General features: G+C 34.5%; 1 protein-coding gene across 7 annotated transcripts in view; it reads right to left on the bottom strand.

The window, feature by feature from the left end:
- The window catches only part of METTL15 (methyltransferase like 15), a 212,421-nt gene that overhangs the window by 124,579 nt on the left and 72,257 nt on the right, over positions 1–15,585 (bottom strand). For all 7 annotated transcript variants that reach the window (XM_045484835.1, XM_045484829.1, XM_045484831.1 and 4 more), the window contains one exon: positions 572–708. In XM_045484835.1, the coding sequence (XP_045340791.1) occupies positions 572–708 (137 nt within the window). The remainder of the gene's footprint in view (positions 1–571; positions 709–15,585) is intronic.

Raw genomic sequence — 15,585 nt, 5'->3', positions numbered from 1 at the left:
ACTTAGGAAGTGAACAGGAAGGAAGTTCTTCCTAAGGAAGAACTTAGGAAGACAATATTTTATATTCATTTCCAAGGTGAAAGGTCACCTAATTCGTGACAGAGGGATAGACTGCTCTAAATTTACTTGTGAATTTCAAAAAGAATTCAGAGACAACAACTGCATTACGTTAATATACGTGACCTAATGAATTCTGCAGAAGCCTCACATACTTATTAACTTCAGTAAATTCTTGGAAACTGTAACTCATAAATTCTTTAAAAATTATTTTTTAAACCAAGGCTTATTTGTCAAAACATTATTCATGGATGGATTTCAACCCATCTTCAGATTTTAGCCATAAATCATTTTTGTATTTATTTTTATGAATTCAGAAAGGATAAAGGCAGTAATATCATGTTAAGTGGTACTAAAACATTATTTACATTAATTCTTTTGAGGAAAAAAGGGAGAAAATATGTAGCATAGTGAAGCATAACATCACACAAGGGAGAACAAATGCCAAAATGGTAAACCAAGCTCTATAAAACTCAGCATGAAAATTCAATAATTATACAAGAGTATTACTTACGGATAGAATTCTGAAAGCTGTTCAGCTATTGCATAAGCTGTCGGGTCTCTGTCTAAGGCATATAGAGTAATATCTGACTCCTTCTGTAGAATGGCTCTTGTGTGTCCTCCTGAACCAAATGTCATATCTAGAAAAATCTAGCCAATATGAAAAAAGAAAATTACCACTTAGCATGAAGAAAATATTCTTGCTAGCTACCTTAATTTCTAGAAGCACATACTGAATTTCAGAGCTGATAGTAATTGGAAAAACAATTAAAATCATTTTGCCGAGAGTTGAATTTGTTATGCATGAGATCTGGATCAATTATGATCGATCGGTCCAAAAGAACGGGACAGATATCAGTAAAATGATAATCTCTGGTACAGGGTGGCCAATTCAAGACAAATTTACATTTTCCTCCAAAGGTCAAACTGGCCACAGTGTTGTACTGCTAGCTTTTTAATGCTTTCCAGCACCTGGCTGATAATGGTATTTCCAACAATTTCTCATCAAAAGGAGACAGCTTACAATTAGTATGGCTCATTTTATCTCAGTTTCTCTAAATACTTTATATTACACATAAAGATATTCAAGAATACAAAGAAAGAATGAGAGAGCAAGAGTGAGAGAAACATCGAGAGCGAGCAAGGGAGAGATGGAGGGAAAGAGAATGAATATACCCAACAATAAATAGTCACAGGACAAATCTTTAAAAATCTAAACTGGAAAAGGCTCAAAGCTAAAGTCAAAACAACTACAATAAACTCTAGCTTTGCCATGAAGTAGCTATACATCTTTCGGAAAAACACTTAAAATCCCAGTGTCTTTAGGTTTCTCCAGGCTCTGAAAAGAAAAAGAAAGTCTAGAAGAAGATACCATCAATACCTACCTAACTGGTAAGATGACATATAATTACGTAAACGAAGACATTTTTGAGAGTAAAATATTTGCCAGTAATAATTTTGCCAGGACAACAGATTAAAATGTGCAGGGGTGCCTATCTTCAATGCTTAAATCATTCTAAAAAAAAAAACAGTAAAGTAAATTGGATTTGAACCTACTTTTTGTCTATTTTATTGGGCCATACTATAAAGAAAATAGGTCTCAGTTGGGCAAGAAACCAGACCCGGACCATTAAAAACATATTTGTGAAGAACTTAATTGATGGCAGCCGATGTGAAAGTCAAGACACTCAGTGTTGTGCTCTTAGTTTAATGTACCCTTTCAATAAGCTTCATGGTATTATGAAAATAAAAATAATCACTCCAATAATATCGAATACTGTGAAAAAATAATATATACTAAGCCAAACTATTAAAATATTCAAACATATAACTTTAAAGTTATATGAATACACTGCACAAGGGAAATCCCTGCAATGAATGTGAACATTTCCCTGCCCTGAACGCTACAACTTACTTCCAGCAGAGTGGGCAGAAACAACACACAAGTATGCTTTGAATTTTTGCTACCAGCAATCATGCTGAGTCCCATCCTCTGATCAAGTCCTCAGAAAAGCTATCCTGCTATTTGAAGAATAGTATGGAGAAAATATTCCAATAAAAATTGAAAAGAAGAGAGATATAAGTTATGAGGGATGTAAATGTGGTGAAAATACACAAGCACTGCTTTTTAACAAAAGTATGTTAATACAACTTAACCTTGCATTTCTGTCACTGTCAGCACAAAAGACATGGCTACACACTCTTTTCACCATTATAAACAGTAATGTGAAAACAATACTTGAAGTCATATTATTTGTATAGTTGTTAGGAGTACGTACTTATAATCTCAAGAATGAATAATTTCTTTTCCCAGTCTGTATACTTATCTTATGCATCCATGAATAGGTAAAAATCTGCCATCTTACCGTATTTCAGTTTTAAAATTGTTAGGGATTTAGGGGCCCCTGGGTGGCTCAGTCAGTTAAAGGTCCAACTCTTGATCTCAGCTCAGGTCATGATCTCACAGTTTGTGAGTTTGAATCCCACATCAGGCTCTGTGCTGATAGCATGAAGCCTACTTAGGATTCTGTCTCTCCTTCTCTCTGTGCCCCCCTGCTTGTGCTCTATTTTCTCTCAAAATAAATAAGCTTTAAAAAGAAATTAAAAACGAAATTTCTAGGCGTTTGGCATAAACAAAAAAAACTTCTCCAAAGCAAAGTATAAATTACCTTCTTGTTATGCTCAATATCAAGTCTTAATATCAAGTCTATAATCCTGCACTTAAAATATGATTACCTTATCCCAAGCCAGGAAAAGTCCCCATCAGTAATTAAAAAAAAAAAATTCCTTATCATTAAAAATGTTCTTGAAAATGTGAGATGATGATAATAATTTACATGATTTTTTTTAAATATACAATGATTACACCATTGGAGATATACTGACAATCAAGGAAGTTTCCATAGAGGGAAAAAATTATTACCAGTCAAGTGTAACACAAAACAAAGTGGGAGACATGGGATTTATAAAACTATAAGTGAACCCCACCATATGTCCTGGGTTAATACATGACTGAAGCCATAGACTTTCATTTTTAAAATTCAAATATACATTGCTCATCAAATATAAATCATGACATCCAGGCCTTGTGAGTCAACCAGCACTACAATTGAAAAGGGAGCCAATCAGTCTCTCCCTTTCCCTGGGTCATTAACTTGATATAGGACCACATTTTTTAATTTGTACGAGTTGATGATAAAACTAGGAGATTGGACAAGAACAATGCACAAGAACAAATATATCTGCATGTTAAAAAACAATCTTTCTATGAGTCTGATCTGTGTGTGTGTGTGTGTTCATATGTTTAGGTCATGTTCCAAACATACATGGAACTCTTTCTTTGAGATTACCTGATATAATTTATCTAAAACACAAAACCCATATTTGATACTAAGAGTTTATTCTGCTAATGTCAGTTTTTACCTGTATAACCCTGGTCAAATTTTAACTCTCCGAGCCCCAGCTGTTTCATCTAAGAAAGGGGGATAGAATGTCTCCCTGTTTACTTTACAGAGATTTATAAAAATTATGTTATTTCTACCTTATGACCACAAAGTAGATGTTATTAGGTTTGTACATACACAGAAACTAAGATTACATTAAGCTAGTCAGTGGCAAATACGGGAACTGAATACAGGCACACCTGACTCTACAATTTGTGTTTTTTCTCGCACTACTCTGCCTCTGCATTAAATCAGTGAAGGCTGTATTTGCCCACTACTTCATGTTTACAAGCATTAACGTTTTCCTTCTTGGTCTAACAAAAGCTCTGTTAGTGAGTATGGACAAGTGGCGTTATTCCCATTTTTGCAAATAGAAAAAAAACTCAAGGTGCAGAGAGATGATGTGACTTGATTTCTTAGATCATATTACTAGCAAGTGAGGGAAAGAGAACTCTAAGCCATGTGTCACCAACTCTAAATTCTGTGCTTTTCTGAAAGAAAGAAAGAAAGAAAGAAAGAAAGAAAGAAAGAAAGAAAAAGAGAAGGAGGAGGGGTGAGCAAACAAAAGAAATTTTAAAAAGTGGATGGCACAGAAACAGTCACAGCAGAGATAGCTTTACAAAAATTATACAAGAAAACTTTACTTGTTTTATAGAGCACTCATTCCCACTGGAATTTAGGCTCTTGGAAACCATGTCTTAATCTTTGTGTACCAGGGTAATTCTTGAGATATGTGTGTTTCTCTCTTTTTTTCCTTTGTCCTCCCTCCTTCTCCTCTTTCAAACAGGCACCTAAGGATTCAGAGCTTTACAATGTATGTTCCTTGAGGATTTTTGCATGGCACAAAGAAAAAAGTATCTTTCCTATAGTCTGAAGACAAGTACTTTCCTGTCAGTAGTTAAAAAAAAAAAAAAAAAAAAAAAAAAAAAAAGCTCAGAAAGAATGCTAGTTATCCTGGATAGGTTAGTGTCTTTAAGGAAAAGAGACAGAGAGAGAGAGAGAGAGATTTCACTGAAATTGGGCAGAAGAGCGATGGAAATGAATGAACAAATTCCAAGAAGGTGCAGGACCAATGAATGACTGACAGGGGATAAGATCTCAAAGCAGTTGTCTGTTTGAGGAACTGAGGGAGTGTGGTCCCTCAACACAGGGTTCTCAGTGCTACTAGAGATTTCCATACCACTCTGTGGTACAGAAGAAGCAGAACCTTTGGTCCTCGAGGGCCTACACAGGTTATAACAAAAGGTATCTCAGGGGAAACAAAGGGTAGTATGAGGTGAACAATAAATGCAGGGCCTCTGCACAGCTCTGGATGGTGTGTGGAGTCAAGAGAATGACTGAGATTGATGGTTTCTTAGCACAAGGACATTGAGGCTCAGAGTCAAAATGAAAGTGACTTAAAGAAAAAATAAACAAGATTTGAGGGAAGATCCATGACTACAATTCTCCAACTTTTTTTCAAAGTTTATTTATCTTGCGAGAAAGAGGGGTGGGCAGAGAGACAGGGAGAGAGAGAGAGAATGCCAAGCAGGCTCTGCACTGCCAGCGAAGATGCGGGGCTCAACCCCACGAGCCAAGAGATCACGAAGTGAGCCGAAATCAAGAACTGGATGTGAACTGACTGAACCACCAGATGCCCCTTGCCTCAAATTTAATAGAGTAGCATCAGTGCACAGAGATGCATAGTAAATATTTAGTGATGCAATTTGAAAAAAAGAGTTCAGCCTCCCAAGGTAACAATGATAAAGATAGCAATACTCATTTGTGCATATTAATTCAGAAATACTCAAGATAGAAGATTCGTTACCATAGGAGGGCATAAAATAGTCACAGGATATCCAACTTTTGGATTTATTTAACATTAATATAATCCTAATATTACAAATTGATTCACTAATGGAAAAAAAACTTTTGCAAAACATTCATAATAATCTGATATTAATAGTATTATGTACCTTTAATGCACCATGTTCTTATTTGTTGACTAGTCTTCCTTCGCGTTTGAAATAAGAAATGAATATTTCTTATTTTAGGTTACCTCTTTTAATCAAATACAACTAAATGACATTTTATCCCCATGGTCTTCTAAATATAGAAATGATTAGGTTCTACCTTGCACCATGATGAGTCACACTTGAATAGTTGAGCTATAGCTGTGAATCTGATAATGAACAGGGTACAGATGCAGAATTTCAGAGCTGAAAGGGACATAACACACTATTTATTCCACCTCCTCATTTTACTTATGAGGAGACCAAGGACCAAAGAAGGTAGATGTTTACTAGTGGAGGGCAAAGCTAGTACTAAAACTCAGATCCTATGCTCTTTCCACTTGATCTCATAATATTCTTCTACTGAAATTATACAATAACACTGAAATAAACGATCAATTTTTGAAAAAGTATTTTTTTCTTAATATGAAGATAGATATATGTAGGAACTTTGCATCTTAAGCCTCCAACACAGTTGAAAGCAACCACTGTTCTACTGTTCTAAATTGTTTTAAGACTTTATGAAGATAAATCCAATTGAATTAAATTCCAAAGACAATTATGTTATATATATGGCCTCATATAAATGTCCACCCATTATATGTAAGAGCAACTGGGGATAACTGACTTCTTGACAAGTTACAGTTTTCAAATTGATATTGAAATTAAGAGCAAAAAATTAAAATACTTAAAATCACAGCCTCATAGGTAGAGCTAGAATGACCCATAGAAATAATGTTAATTTAATCCCATTAGTGTATACTACTCTTTCTAGAGTATCCTTAGCATTCCTTTATACCTTTCAGAAATGATATCCTTTAAGACTCAGCTAACGCTGCTCTCTGAAGGGGGAGACTGACAGAAATCAAGGGATTTGCCGAAGATCATCCTGCAGACTAGATAATTAAATGATTTGTTTTTTCCAAACCAAGAATTCTAATCATTGAAATTTTCACACTGGAACAACACTGTTAAAATTGGACATGAAAACATTTTTAGCCATGAATAGCATGAGGGCAGATCTTTCAATTTCATTTTCCTAATGTTGATTAGTCATTTCCAATCTGTGCAAGATTTTTAATAGTAAGTTCTCATCCGAATTTGGAAACAATATGGCCTGATTTCACTTTAAAATTTCTTCCTATGAATATTTTCTTTTCTGGCAATTACTAATTTTGAATTTTTAGAATTGAAGTGTTTTTGAAAGAATTTTAGTTAAGCTTCACCTATTTGCAACGGGCACCTATTTCGGTATTTTTTTAAATACTGAAACGTCTCAAGCATATACTTAACTTTCTGAATTTTTTTTCAGGAGGTAATTAAATTTTTTTTGTTTTGTTTTAATTTTTTTTTCAATGTTTATTTTTTTTGGGGGACAGAGAGAGACAGAGCATGAACAGGGGAGGGGCAGAGAGAGAGGGAGACACAGAATCCGAAACAGGCTCCAGGTTCTGAGCCATCAGCCCAGAGCCTGACGCGGGGCTCGAACTCACGGACCGCGAGATCGTGACCTGGCTGAAGTCGGACGCTCAACCGACTGCGCCACCCAGGCGCCCCAGGAGGTAATTAAATTTAAATGTAGCGTTAATTAATAATCTGCATATTTACTGAACACTCAGTACAGATAAGGCCACATGAGGTAATACAAAGATATTAAGCTATGGATCTTCAAATTGGTAAGGAATTTAGACATGCAACAAATAACTACTAATAAAAAGAAATCAGCAATACAAGAGAGAGCATATTTTATAGGAGTGAAAAAAACATATTCATGTCAATCACTTGTGAGATGGACAGAATCGGGGTAGGTTACAATTCACTCAGCTGGGCCTCGAAGACTGGGCAGAAGTCCAAAAGCACCCTATCTTCTCACTCTCCTATATTCTCCAAATTCAATTAGCTACCAAGTCCTGTTGATTTTATCATATAAATATGTCTTAAATTTCTCCGCTCCCATTTTAAATTCAGGCCCCCTTATTTCCTTGTTTTACTACTGCAATAGGCTCACACTCATATCCGCACCTCTAATCTGAATTCTAATTTTTCTTCTACACTGTTAACAGGGTATCCTTTCTGAAATAAAATTGTTAACATGTGACATTATTCTCCTCAAAAGCTCTCCAAAGGTTCAAGATAGAGTCCAAATTTCTAGGCATACTGGATAATATTCTTCAGATTCTGGCCTCTGCATTTCTGCCTAACGTTATCTCCCACCACTCACACATGAATTTTACAATGTATTCCTTAGCCATATGGTTATAAAACAAAATACAAGCACATGCAATTATCAAACATGCTGAACTGTCTCATGTCTTCTCTCCCTTCTTTCCTTGTTCCATCTCGCTCATTTTATTCTCAAACAATTACAAGGATTCTGGTATATCCACAGCTCTTTTCCAAAAGTTGGAAATACAACAGTAGGCCGAAACAGACATGGCCTCTGCTCTCATGTAATATTTAACTGGGGGCCTTAGTATCTTTAATATATTCTTCTTTCTTTCTCCTTTCCTCCCCTCTCCTCTCCTGTCCTCTCCTTTTCTTTCTTTTTCTTTCTTTCTTGCTTTTTTCTTTCTTTCCTCTCTTTGCTTGCTTTCTTTCCTTTCTTTGCTTGCTTGCTTTCTTTCTTTCTTTCTTTCTTTCTTTCTTTCTTTCTAGAATACACCTCAGGAAGATGTCCTAAACATCTCTGTCCCCAATGCCAAATAATGAATGACACAGAATATAATCAATAAATATCTATTGAATAAATATATAAAGACAAAGAGAATTAAATCTTAGCAAAGGTGTAGACATAGGAAAGAAAATGTTATATAGAGTTTGATTGGAATCCAGGATGTATTAATAGAAGAGAGGAGAAAGAAAAAGGGAGGAAAGAGAAACAAGGAGAAATTAAAACTTTCACTTATGTGCCAGATACTGTGTAATTTGTTGCGATATGTTCCCTCTCTCCGTCCTGATAGTAGCCCTATGAGACAAACTAGGAAATAATGCTGGAAGGTAGGGTGAAGCAACTGTGGCAATCCTAAAAGGCCAAAGTAAGTGATTCACATCATATTTGCTAGAAAATGAACAGCTTTTGAAGACTTCTAAAGTACATAAAATAACATAACTGCCAAGAGTATTAGATGGGTGGCAGGTTGTGAGAATATAGTTGTGACTTGGTATAGAGCATGCACCCAGGCCAGAGGACACAAAGGCTGAGCTGTCAACAGAAATGGAGAGTAATTATGATAAATAACAACATACAATGCACTTATTGAGTGCTTATTTTATGAACCAAAAATGTTGCCAAACATTTGATCTGCATCATGTATTCATTTTATACATAGGTATAAGCGCACACGCACACACACACACACACACACACACACACACACACACACACACATTCAGTTAATTGAATGTGATTCTTACGCATTCTAAGTTACTATTATTATTACTATTTTATAGAGAAACAGGAGATTTAAAAGAGGGTTAGGTGAATTGTCTGAGGCACAGCTGATTAATGTTGGAAACAGATTTCAAAAGCAATCCTGTCTCCTGAACCTAACAGCTTTGCCTTTCTATAGAGGTAGAATAGACTAATTAGATGTAGTGAGTGGAGAAGTGAGAGAAAAATGATTACAAGGCATGCTATCTGGGTAACTAGGAGTACACAAAAGACAATATTTATTGTGCAATTATTATGTGCCACCATACATTATGCCACACACTTTAAAAACTTGACCTAATTTAATACTTACAACAGACTGTATGGTACATAAAATAATTCCATTTCACAGATGAGTATATCAGAGCCATTTACTTAGGAAAACATAAATTGGCAGTGTAATTATATATAGAGGCAGAAATAAGCATTTCCTTCTCCTACCTTCCACCCTTCTACTCTGCCCTCACCACCTCCCAATTAGTGTTAGAAAGGCCAATGAACAACTTTTTTTACTCCAGAAGAGAGAAAAACAGAAGTATGAGAAGATACAGGCAGCTTGACAGGGAGAACAAAGATTTAAGAACTCCATGTGGGAATAGAGTAACTGTTTGTAGTAAACCGGAAACAGTGAAGTTAGGGGCCATACTGAGCAGAGATTCTGAAGAGAGTAATAATAATAAAAAGCTGGAAACCCAAAAACATAATAAGACCAATTATAACAGCATTAATGCATAGTGGGAGGAAGAAGTTTGATTTCCTAAAATACTTAAAGAACACTAAGTTCTAACTCTATTTTTAAAGCTCATCCTAGTCAAAAACATTGATACATTAAAAAAAAGTAAGATAAATTACTTTCATTATATATCCAAATTGTATTATGTAGCCTTTGGAAGTATTGTGCCCCCAATACAGTGTAACGTAACACACATTAAACCGAATGCAACAGAAGAGAGCCCCTTGATGTAATTAGTGAGGCAAATGTTAAAAGGGAGATGAGCTAGTTATTTGGACATGATATGATAAATATAATGGATATTTTGACTAAAAAAAATCACTAGAAGAAGTTACCTGCTTTACAGTGTCACTGGAATATTTATAATTGCTAAGCCAACTATTGTTGTACCATTGTGTATTGAATCATACAAGACTATCACTGACTTCTCTCAGACTTTACTTATGTATCTGTCTAATCTACTGACAGGTAGACATTTATCACACCGAAGAATCTGAAGACCCAAAATAAATTAGAACATATAACTGTGAACATAGAAGGCTACCAACCTTATAGTCAGCTAACATTCTGAACATTTTTTCTACCAAACTCCTTGATTTATTATTGTCTTGTCAAGCTCTGTTGAGTATCTGTCTGCTACACGCTTATTTTGTTTTATTTGTAACTATTACATGGGCTTATGTAAAAGCAAAAAGAAAAAAGTCTCAAAAGGACATAAAAGTTATACCACAAACAAAACAATCAATGCACTGCAATAAATTTATCTCTTTTCCCATTTTATCAAGAGTATTGGTGTTACTATAACTCATTCTGCAAACATTTCATCTTGTAGCTTAAATTCCATCCTATTCACAATAGAAAGCTTTACTTGTCATAACAAAACTTATTTTTCTCTTCTTCATAAAGTATGTTCTTCAGTTATATTAAATTAAATAATTATAGTATTCATCTTTCTCCAGTGATAAGTAGGTTTGGTCTTATCTGTAACACGGATGGGTTTCAGTCATAAGTCCCAACTATGTACAATGGGCTGCCACTTGATCTGCTTGCAGATACATACAATGCACGAATTAACAAAAATAGCTAAAAATAATATGGCATGGGTGGTCACAATAAGCTTAATTTCACAGACATTTCTGGCCCAGATAATGCCAATCTGTTAGCATCTTTTTAATAAGAAAAAAAGTTTTTATCTACACCATCAAGAAACTCATATGACATATTCTGGACACACTTTCTCTGAGAACGCCAGACAAATATTTTCTTATAAATATTATTAAATATATAGATTGTTTACAGTATTCGCAAAAAATAATGTGAAAATAATGGCATATTGGGCTTTTTAATCAGTGTGCTCAGCAAATGCTCTTTTCAATATATTTTTTTTTTTTTTTGTCAGAGGGGCAAATGTCATTTTACTGATGGCACTTTCAATGTGGTTCTAGTACTAAATTTTTATCAGCATTAAAATAAAGCCAATAATGGTAACATTTTCTACTACTTAGCCTTCAGATAACAACTTTGTACAAATCAAAGCAGACCAATATATACATAAGTACTGGTGCCCAATCTACTGTGTTATGTGCGCACACAAGAAGGCATATGTGTATGCACATGCATGCATACATATAAAAGCAGATGAGTACAAACTGCCAATGTACTTGACTTGTTTAAATATGTGACTCAAGGTTGGACAACTTTCAGACTCAGAATAGGGTACACTACACTACCACGAAACCCTTGTGTGGAGTAGATGTTAGAAAGTAAAATTTAAAGAGAAAGAATTTCATAGGTTAGTAAGAAGGAAAATCATTAATTATTTTGAAAATAATTCAAAATAATCAGAAGAAACAGGTTCAATAAAATATCTAAATACTTTTAGAACTGCCTTTGTGACTTTCAAGTACTATATGACTTGAAAAATAAGACATAAATGAGGCAGCAGGGTGTAAAAGAAGGAGACTGAAGGTTACAATATCTAGTTTCTAGTCCAGAATCTATTATTTAACTGCCATAAAAGTTGGGCAAGTTACTTCTCTAAACCTCAATTTCCTCATATGCAAATGGAGATGAGTATATGTCCTACTCCACATCACCAGGTTATTGGGATATGGAAATAAGACAATATACATAAAGGAATTTTGAAAATGGTATAGTGCTATTTAATAATACTATTAATAAAATGCACTTTAAGGTTAAGCATCAATTAAGTGTCTGACTCTTAATTTTGGCTCAGGTCATAATCTCACGGTTCCTGAGACTGAGTGCTGCATTGGGCTCTGCTTGGTATTTTCTCTCTCTGCCCCTCCCCAGCTCATGTGCTTTCTCTCTCAAAAATAAACAAACATTTAAAAAATGTACTTTAAGAAAATAATTATTCACAAAAGACTTAAATTCAATAATAATTTATACTAAATACAAAAGTAATTTAGCAGACCAAAAAAAAACCCCACTTTTTTTGGCTTCTGAATCTGAAGAAACACTAACAGAACATTCAGTTGGCAGATGGTCTTTAAAAGGAGACTCTCTGTAATAAAGGGAAAAAGTCATGATTCATTTGATGTGATTGGCTTCTTTTTATGTAGCATCGAGAATGAAACTGTTTAACAGCTGTAACCAATGGTACCCATCTATCCACCCAATCTTGTCTGATTGTGGTTTGATAGTATTGCATTGTCACACTAGGAAAGCTAAAGAAACAAAATGGCTTTAGTTTTCATGAAGATTGGCCTTATTAATGGACAGCTTTCCTAACAAGCGATTAACTTTTATCAGGTGTTAACATCTGTTTCAGTAACATGGCAGTACGTTTACACGTCAGAATTTTTGTTTAATTCTGTGATATTTCTAAACTGATTTGTTTAAATAAATTCAGCAAATAAAAGAAGCCTCTCCATAATGTAATGCTTCTAGAGGGAGAAATTTCAAAACTTTTTAAATGTAACAAAAATCACTAATGATAGATCTGAAATAAGACAATTTCATAATTAGTCTGTCTTTGGTATGCTTAAAACTAAGAAAATATCTTTGAGTTATCTTTTAATTCAGCTCAAATTAAAAAAGCAAAACAGTTTACTAGATGATCTTTAAATCCTTTTTCTTTATATTTTTAATTTTTTTATTTGAGTATAGTTGACACAAATGTTACACAGTTTCAGGTGTACCACATAACTAGTCAACAATGCCAAACATTATGCTATGCTCACAAGTGTAGCTACCATCTATCACTATACGGTACTATTACAATACTGTTGACTATGTTCCCTATGCTGTTCCTTTTATTCTTGTGACTTACTCATTCCATAGCTGGAAGCCTGTATCTCCCACTCCCCTTCTTCCAATTTTGCCCATTCCTCTACCCCTTTCCCTCTGGCAACCAACAATTTGTTCTCTGTAAATACTCACTCTTTAAAAATATTTTTCCATGAATATTATTTTATATATAGACTTCTGAGTCATATAAATTTTACATAGTCAAAACATAAATTTAAATTAAAAAAAACAAACCCACAAATTGGAAACATTTGTTGGTATTCTCAAATAAATAACCTAACCATGCAGAAAAAAATTATTCCAAGTGACTTTTGAGTAAAATAAAAAATATTTTAATTAAAAAATTTTATTAGCGTTTATCTATTTTTGAGAGAGAGACAGAGCACAAGCAGGGGAGGGACTGAGAGAGACAGGGAGACATAGAAATCTGAAGTAGTCTCCAGGCTCCAAGCTGTCACCACAGAGCCTGACGCAGGTCTCAAACTCACCAACTGTGAGATCATGACCTGAGCCAAAGTTGGACGCTTAACTAACTGAGTCACTCAGGCGCCCCTAAAAAATATTTTTTAATGTAAGAATTATTACTTTTCTTTTTCAGATAGTAATAGCTTTAAAAAATTTTATTATTGCCCTTTAAAATTTTATCACACTGCTGGTCATATTTTAGAGTGGATAAACAATTCCATCTAGGACAATGAATTGGGCAGTGGGGCAAATTTAACTGCACTAGTACTCTGACATATTACTAGGAACAAAGAATTCAAAATTTCTCAATTCTTAACTGACCCGGAAGACTTTACACAACTTTCAAATTGGCCAGTTTACTCAAAGTAAGCACTATTCATATGAAAATCAATTAGCTAATTATCTCGACAGTAAAGAAAAATTATATACTTATTGTATAAATTCTGTATGCAGAATACAGAATTTTAGAGTATAAATTTTGTATGGAAATATAAGAATTATTAAAATAATTCCTAGTTTCCTGATGAACATTCAATCTACTTGCAGAGACCAAACATATCTATAGAATGATTAAATAAGAAGAAAGAAAATTCCAGGCATGCTAAACACCAGTATATAATTAATGGCAGAATTAATAACGAGTAAACTATGTTTTACAGAGGCAAATAATACGCCATGCAGTCATTGTCTCAAAAGTCCCCTTTATTAAAAAATCATGGCCCAAGTCAAGCCTGGATTATAATTAACTAAATATAATAGAGGGGAAAAAATATGCCCCCAGGATACAGAAAAAATTTAAAACAAAGACAGAAAAATATTATCCTTGCATCATTCATTGATTTAATTGTTTGAAATACAAGATTTGTAATAAGAAATAGAATAGACCAGGTTGAATGTTAGATTGTTTAACCTTTGTAAGTCTGCTCCTTAGTTATAAAATGGAGTCAAAAACACTGCCTTACAGATTAAGTGAATTTTGTGTTTACATATAAAGTGCTTAACTTCCAGAAACATAGTGAGTGTCCAAATAATAACAATCACAATGACAACGATAATAATTATAACACCTACTACTTCCACTGACAAAAAGTAGAACAGACGAGAGCCCATGGCATGACAGGACTTGCACTAGGATAATAACAGATGGAGAGGAAAGGGTCCATATGAGAGAAATGACAGAAGGAATACCACCATAAAGAAGTACTCATAAGAACTAAAGCTCAGTTTGGATGTAAATACTACACTTGGAAAAAGGTTAACATTGTCACAACACTTTCAAAACTAATGACAGTGCTTACCAAAAGATGGTATCATGAAAGGAGATAATCTGTTTTTCAGGGAATTACCATGATCCTCTCAAATCCGGCCCTCTCAAAATCAGAAGCATGAATTTAGAAGCAGAGGTATTTTTCTTTAAGACTCATCATCATCTCTACTTCACCAATATAGTTTTGTATCTAAAACAAGGACAAGAACAGGTTCTATTCAAGATCACTAGCAAAAAATAGTATAGTTAGGACCTTATTTTTTTATTATTTTTAAAAATATTTTATTTATTTTTGAGAGAGAGAGAAGCAGAGAACGAGCAGGGGATGGGAAGAGTCAGAGGGAGACACAGAATCTGAAGCAGGCTCCAGGCCCTGAGCTGTCAGCACAGAGCCAGATTTGGGGCTCCAACTCACGGACCAAGAGATCATAACCTGAGCTGAAGTTGAATGCTTAACCTATGGGGTCACCCAGGCACCAGGAACCTTACTTTTTTTTTTTTTTTTTTTTAAGTTTGTTCGTTTGTTTAAAGAGCAGGGGATGGGCAGGCAGGCAGAGAGAGAGAATTCCAAGCAGACTCCACACTGTCAGCGTGGAGCCTGATGCAGGGCTCAAATTCACAAACTGTGAGATTATGACTTGAGTCAAAATCAGGAAGTTGGATGTTTAACCGACTGAGCCATCCAAGCACTCCATTAGAGTTAGACCCTTTTATTATTACTACTACTAATAGCAAAGATTTATTAGATTCTTTCTATATGTCAAGGAGAGGGTTATTTTATATAACAACTCTATGAGATAGATGCTATTATTATTTCCTTTTCATGTAGAGAAGTCACCTAAGCTTGTAGGATTAATAAATTACAGATCCAAAGGATGAAGTCTATCCTCTGAGTTTACACTCTTAACAAAACCATTTCCTACCAT

The sequence above is a fragment of the Leopardus geoffroyi genome, chromosome D1 (genome assembly GCF_018350155.1).
Source record: "Leopardus geoffroyi isolate Oge1 chromosome D1, O.geoffroyi_Oge1_pat1.0, whole genome shotgun sequence".
Taxonomy (NCBI): domain Eukaryota; kingdom Metazoa; phylum Chordata; class Mammalia; order Carnivora; family Felidae; genus Leopardus; species Leopardus geoffroyi.
The sequence above is the reverse complement of the archived record's forward strand: the minus strand, read 5'-3'. Positions and strand labels throughout refer to the sequence as shown.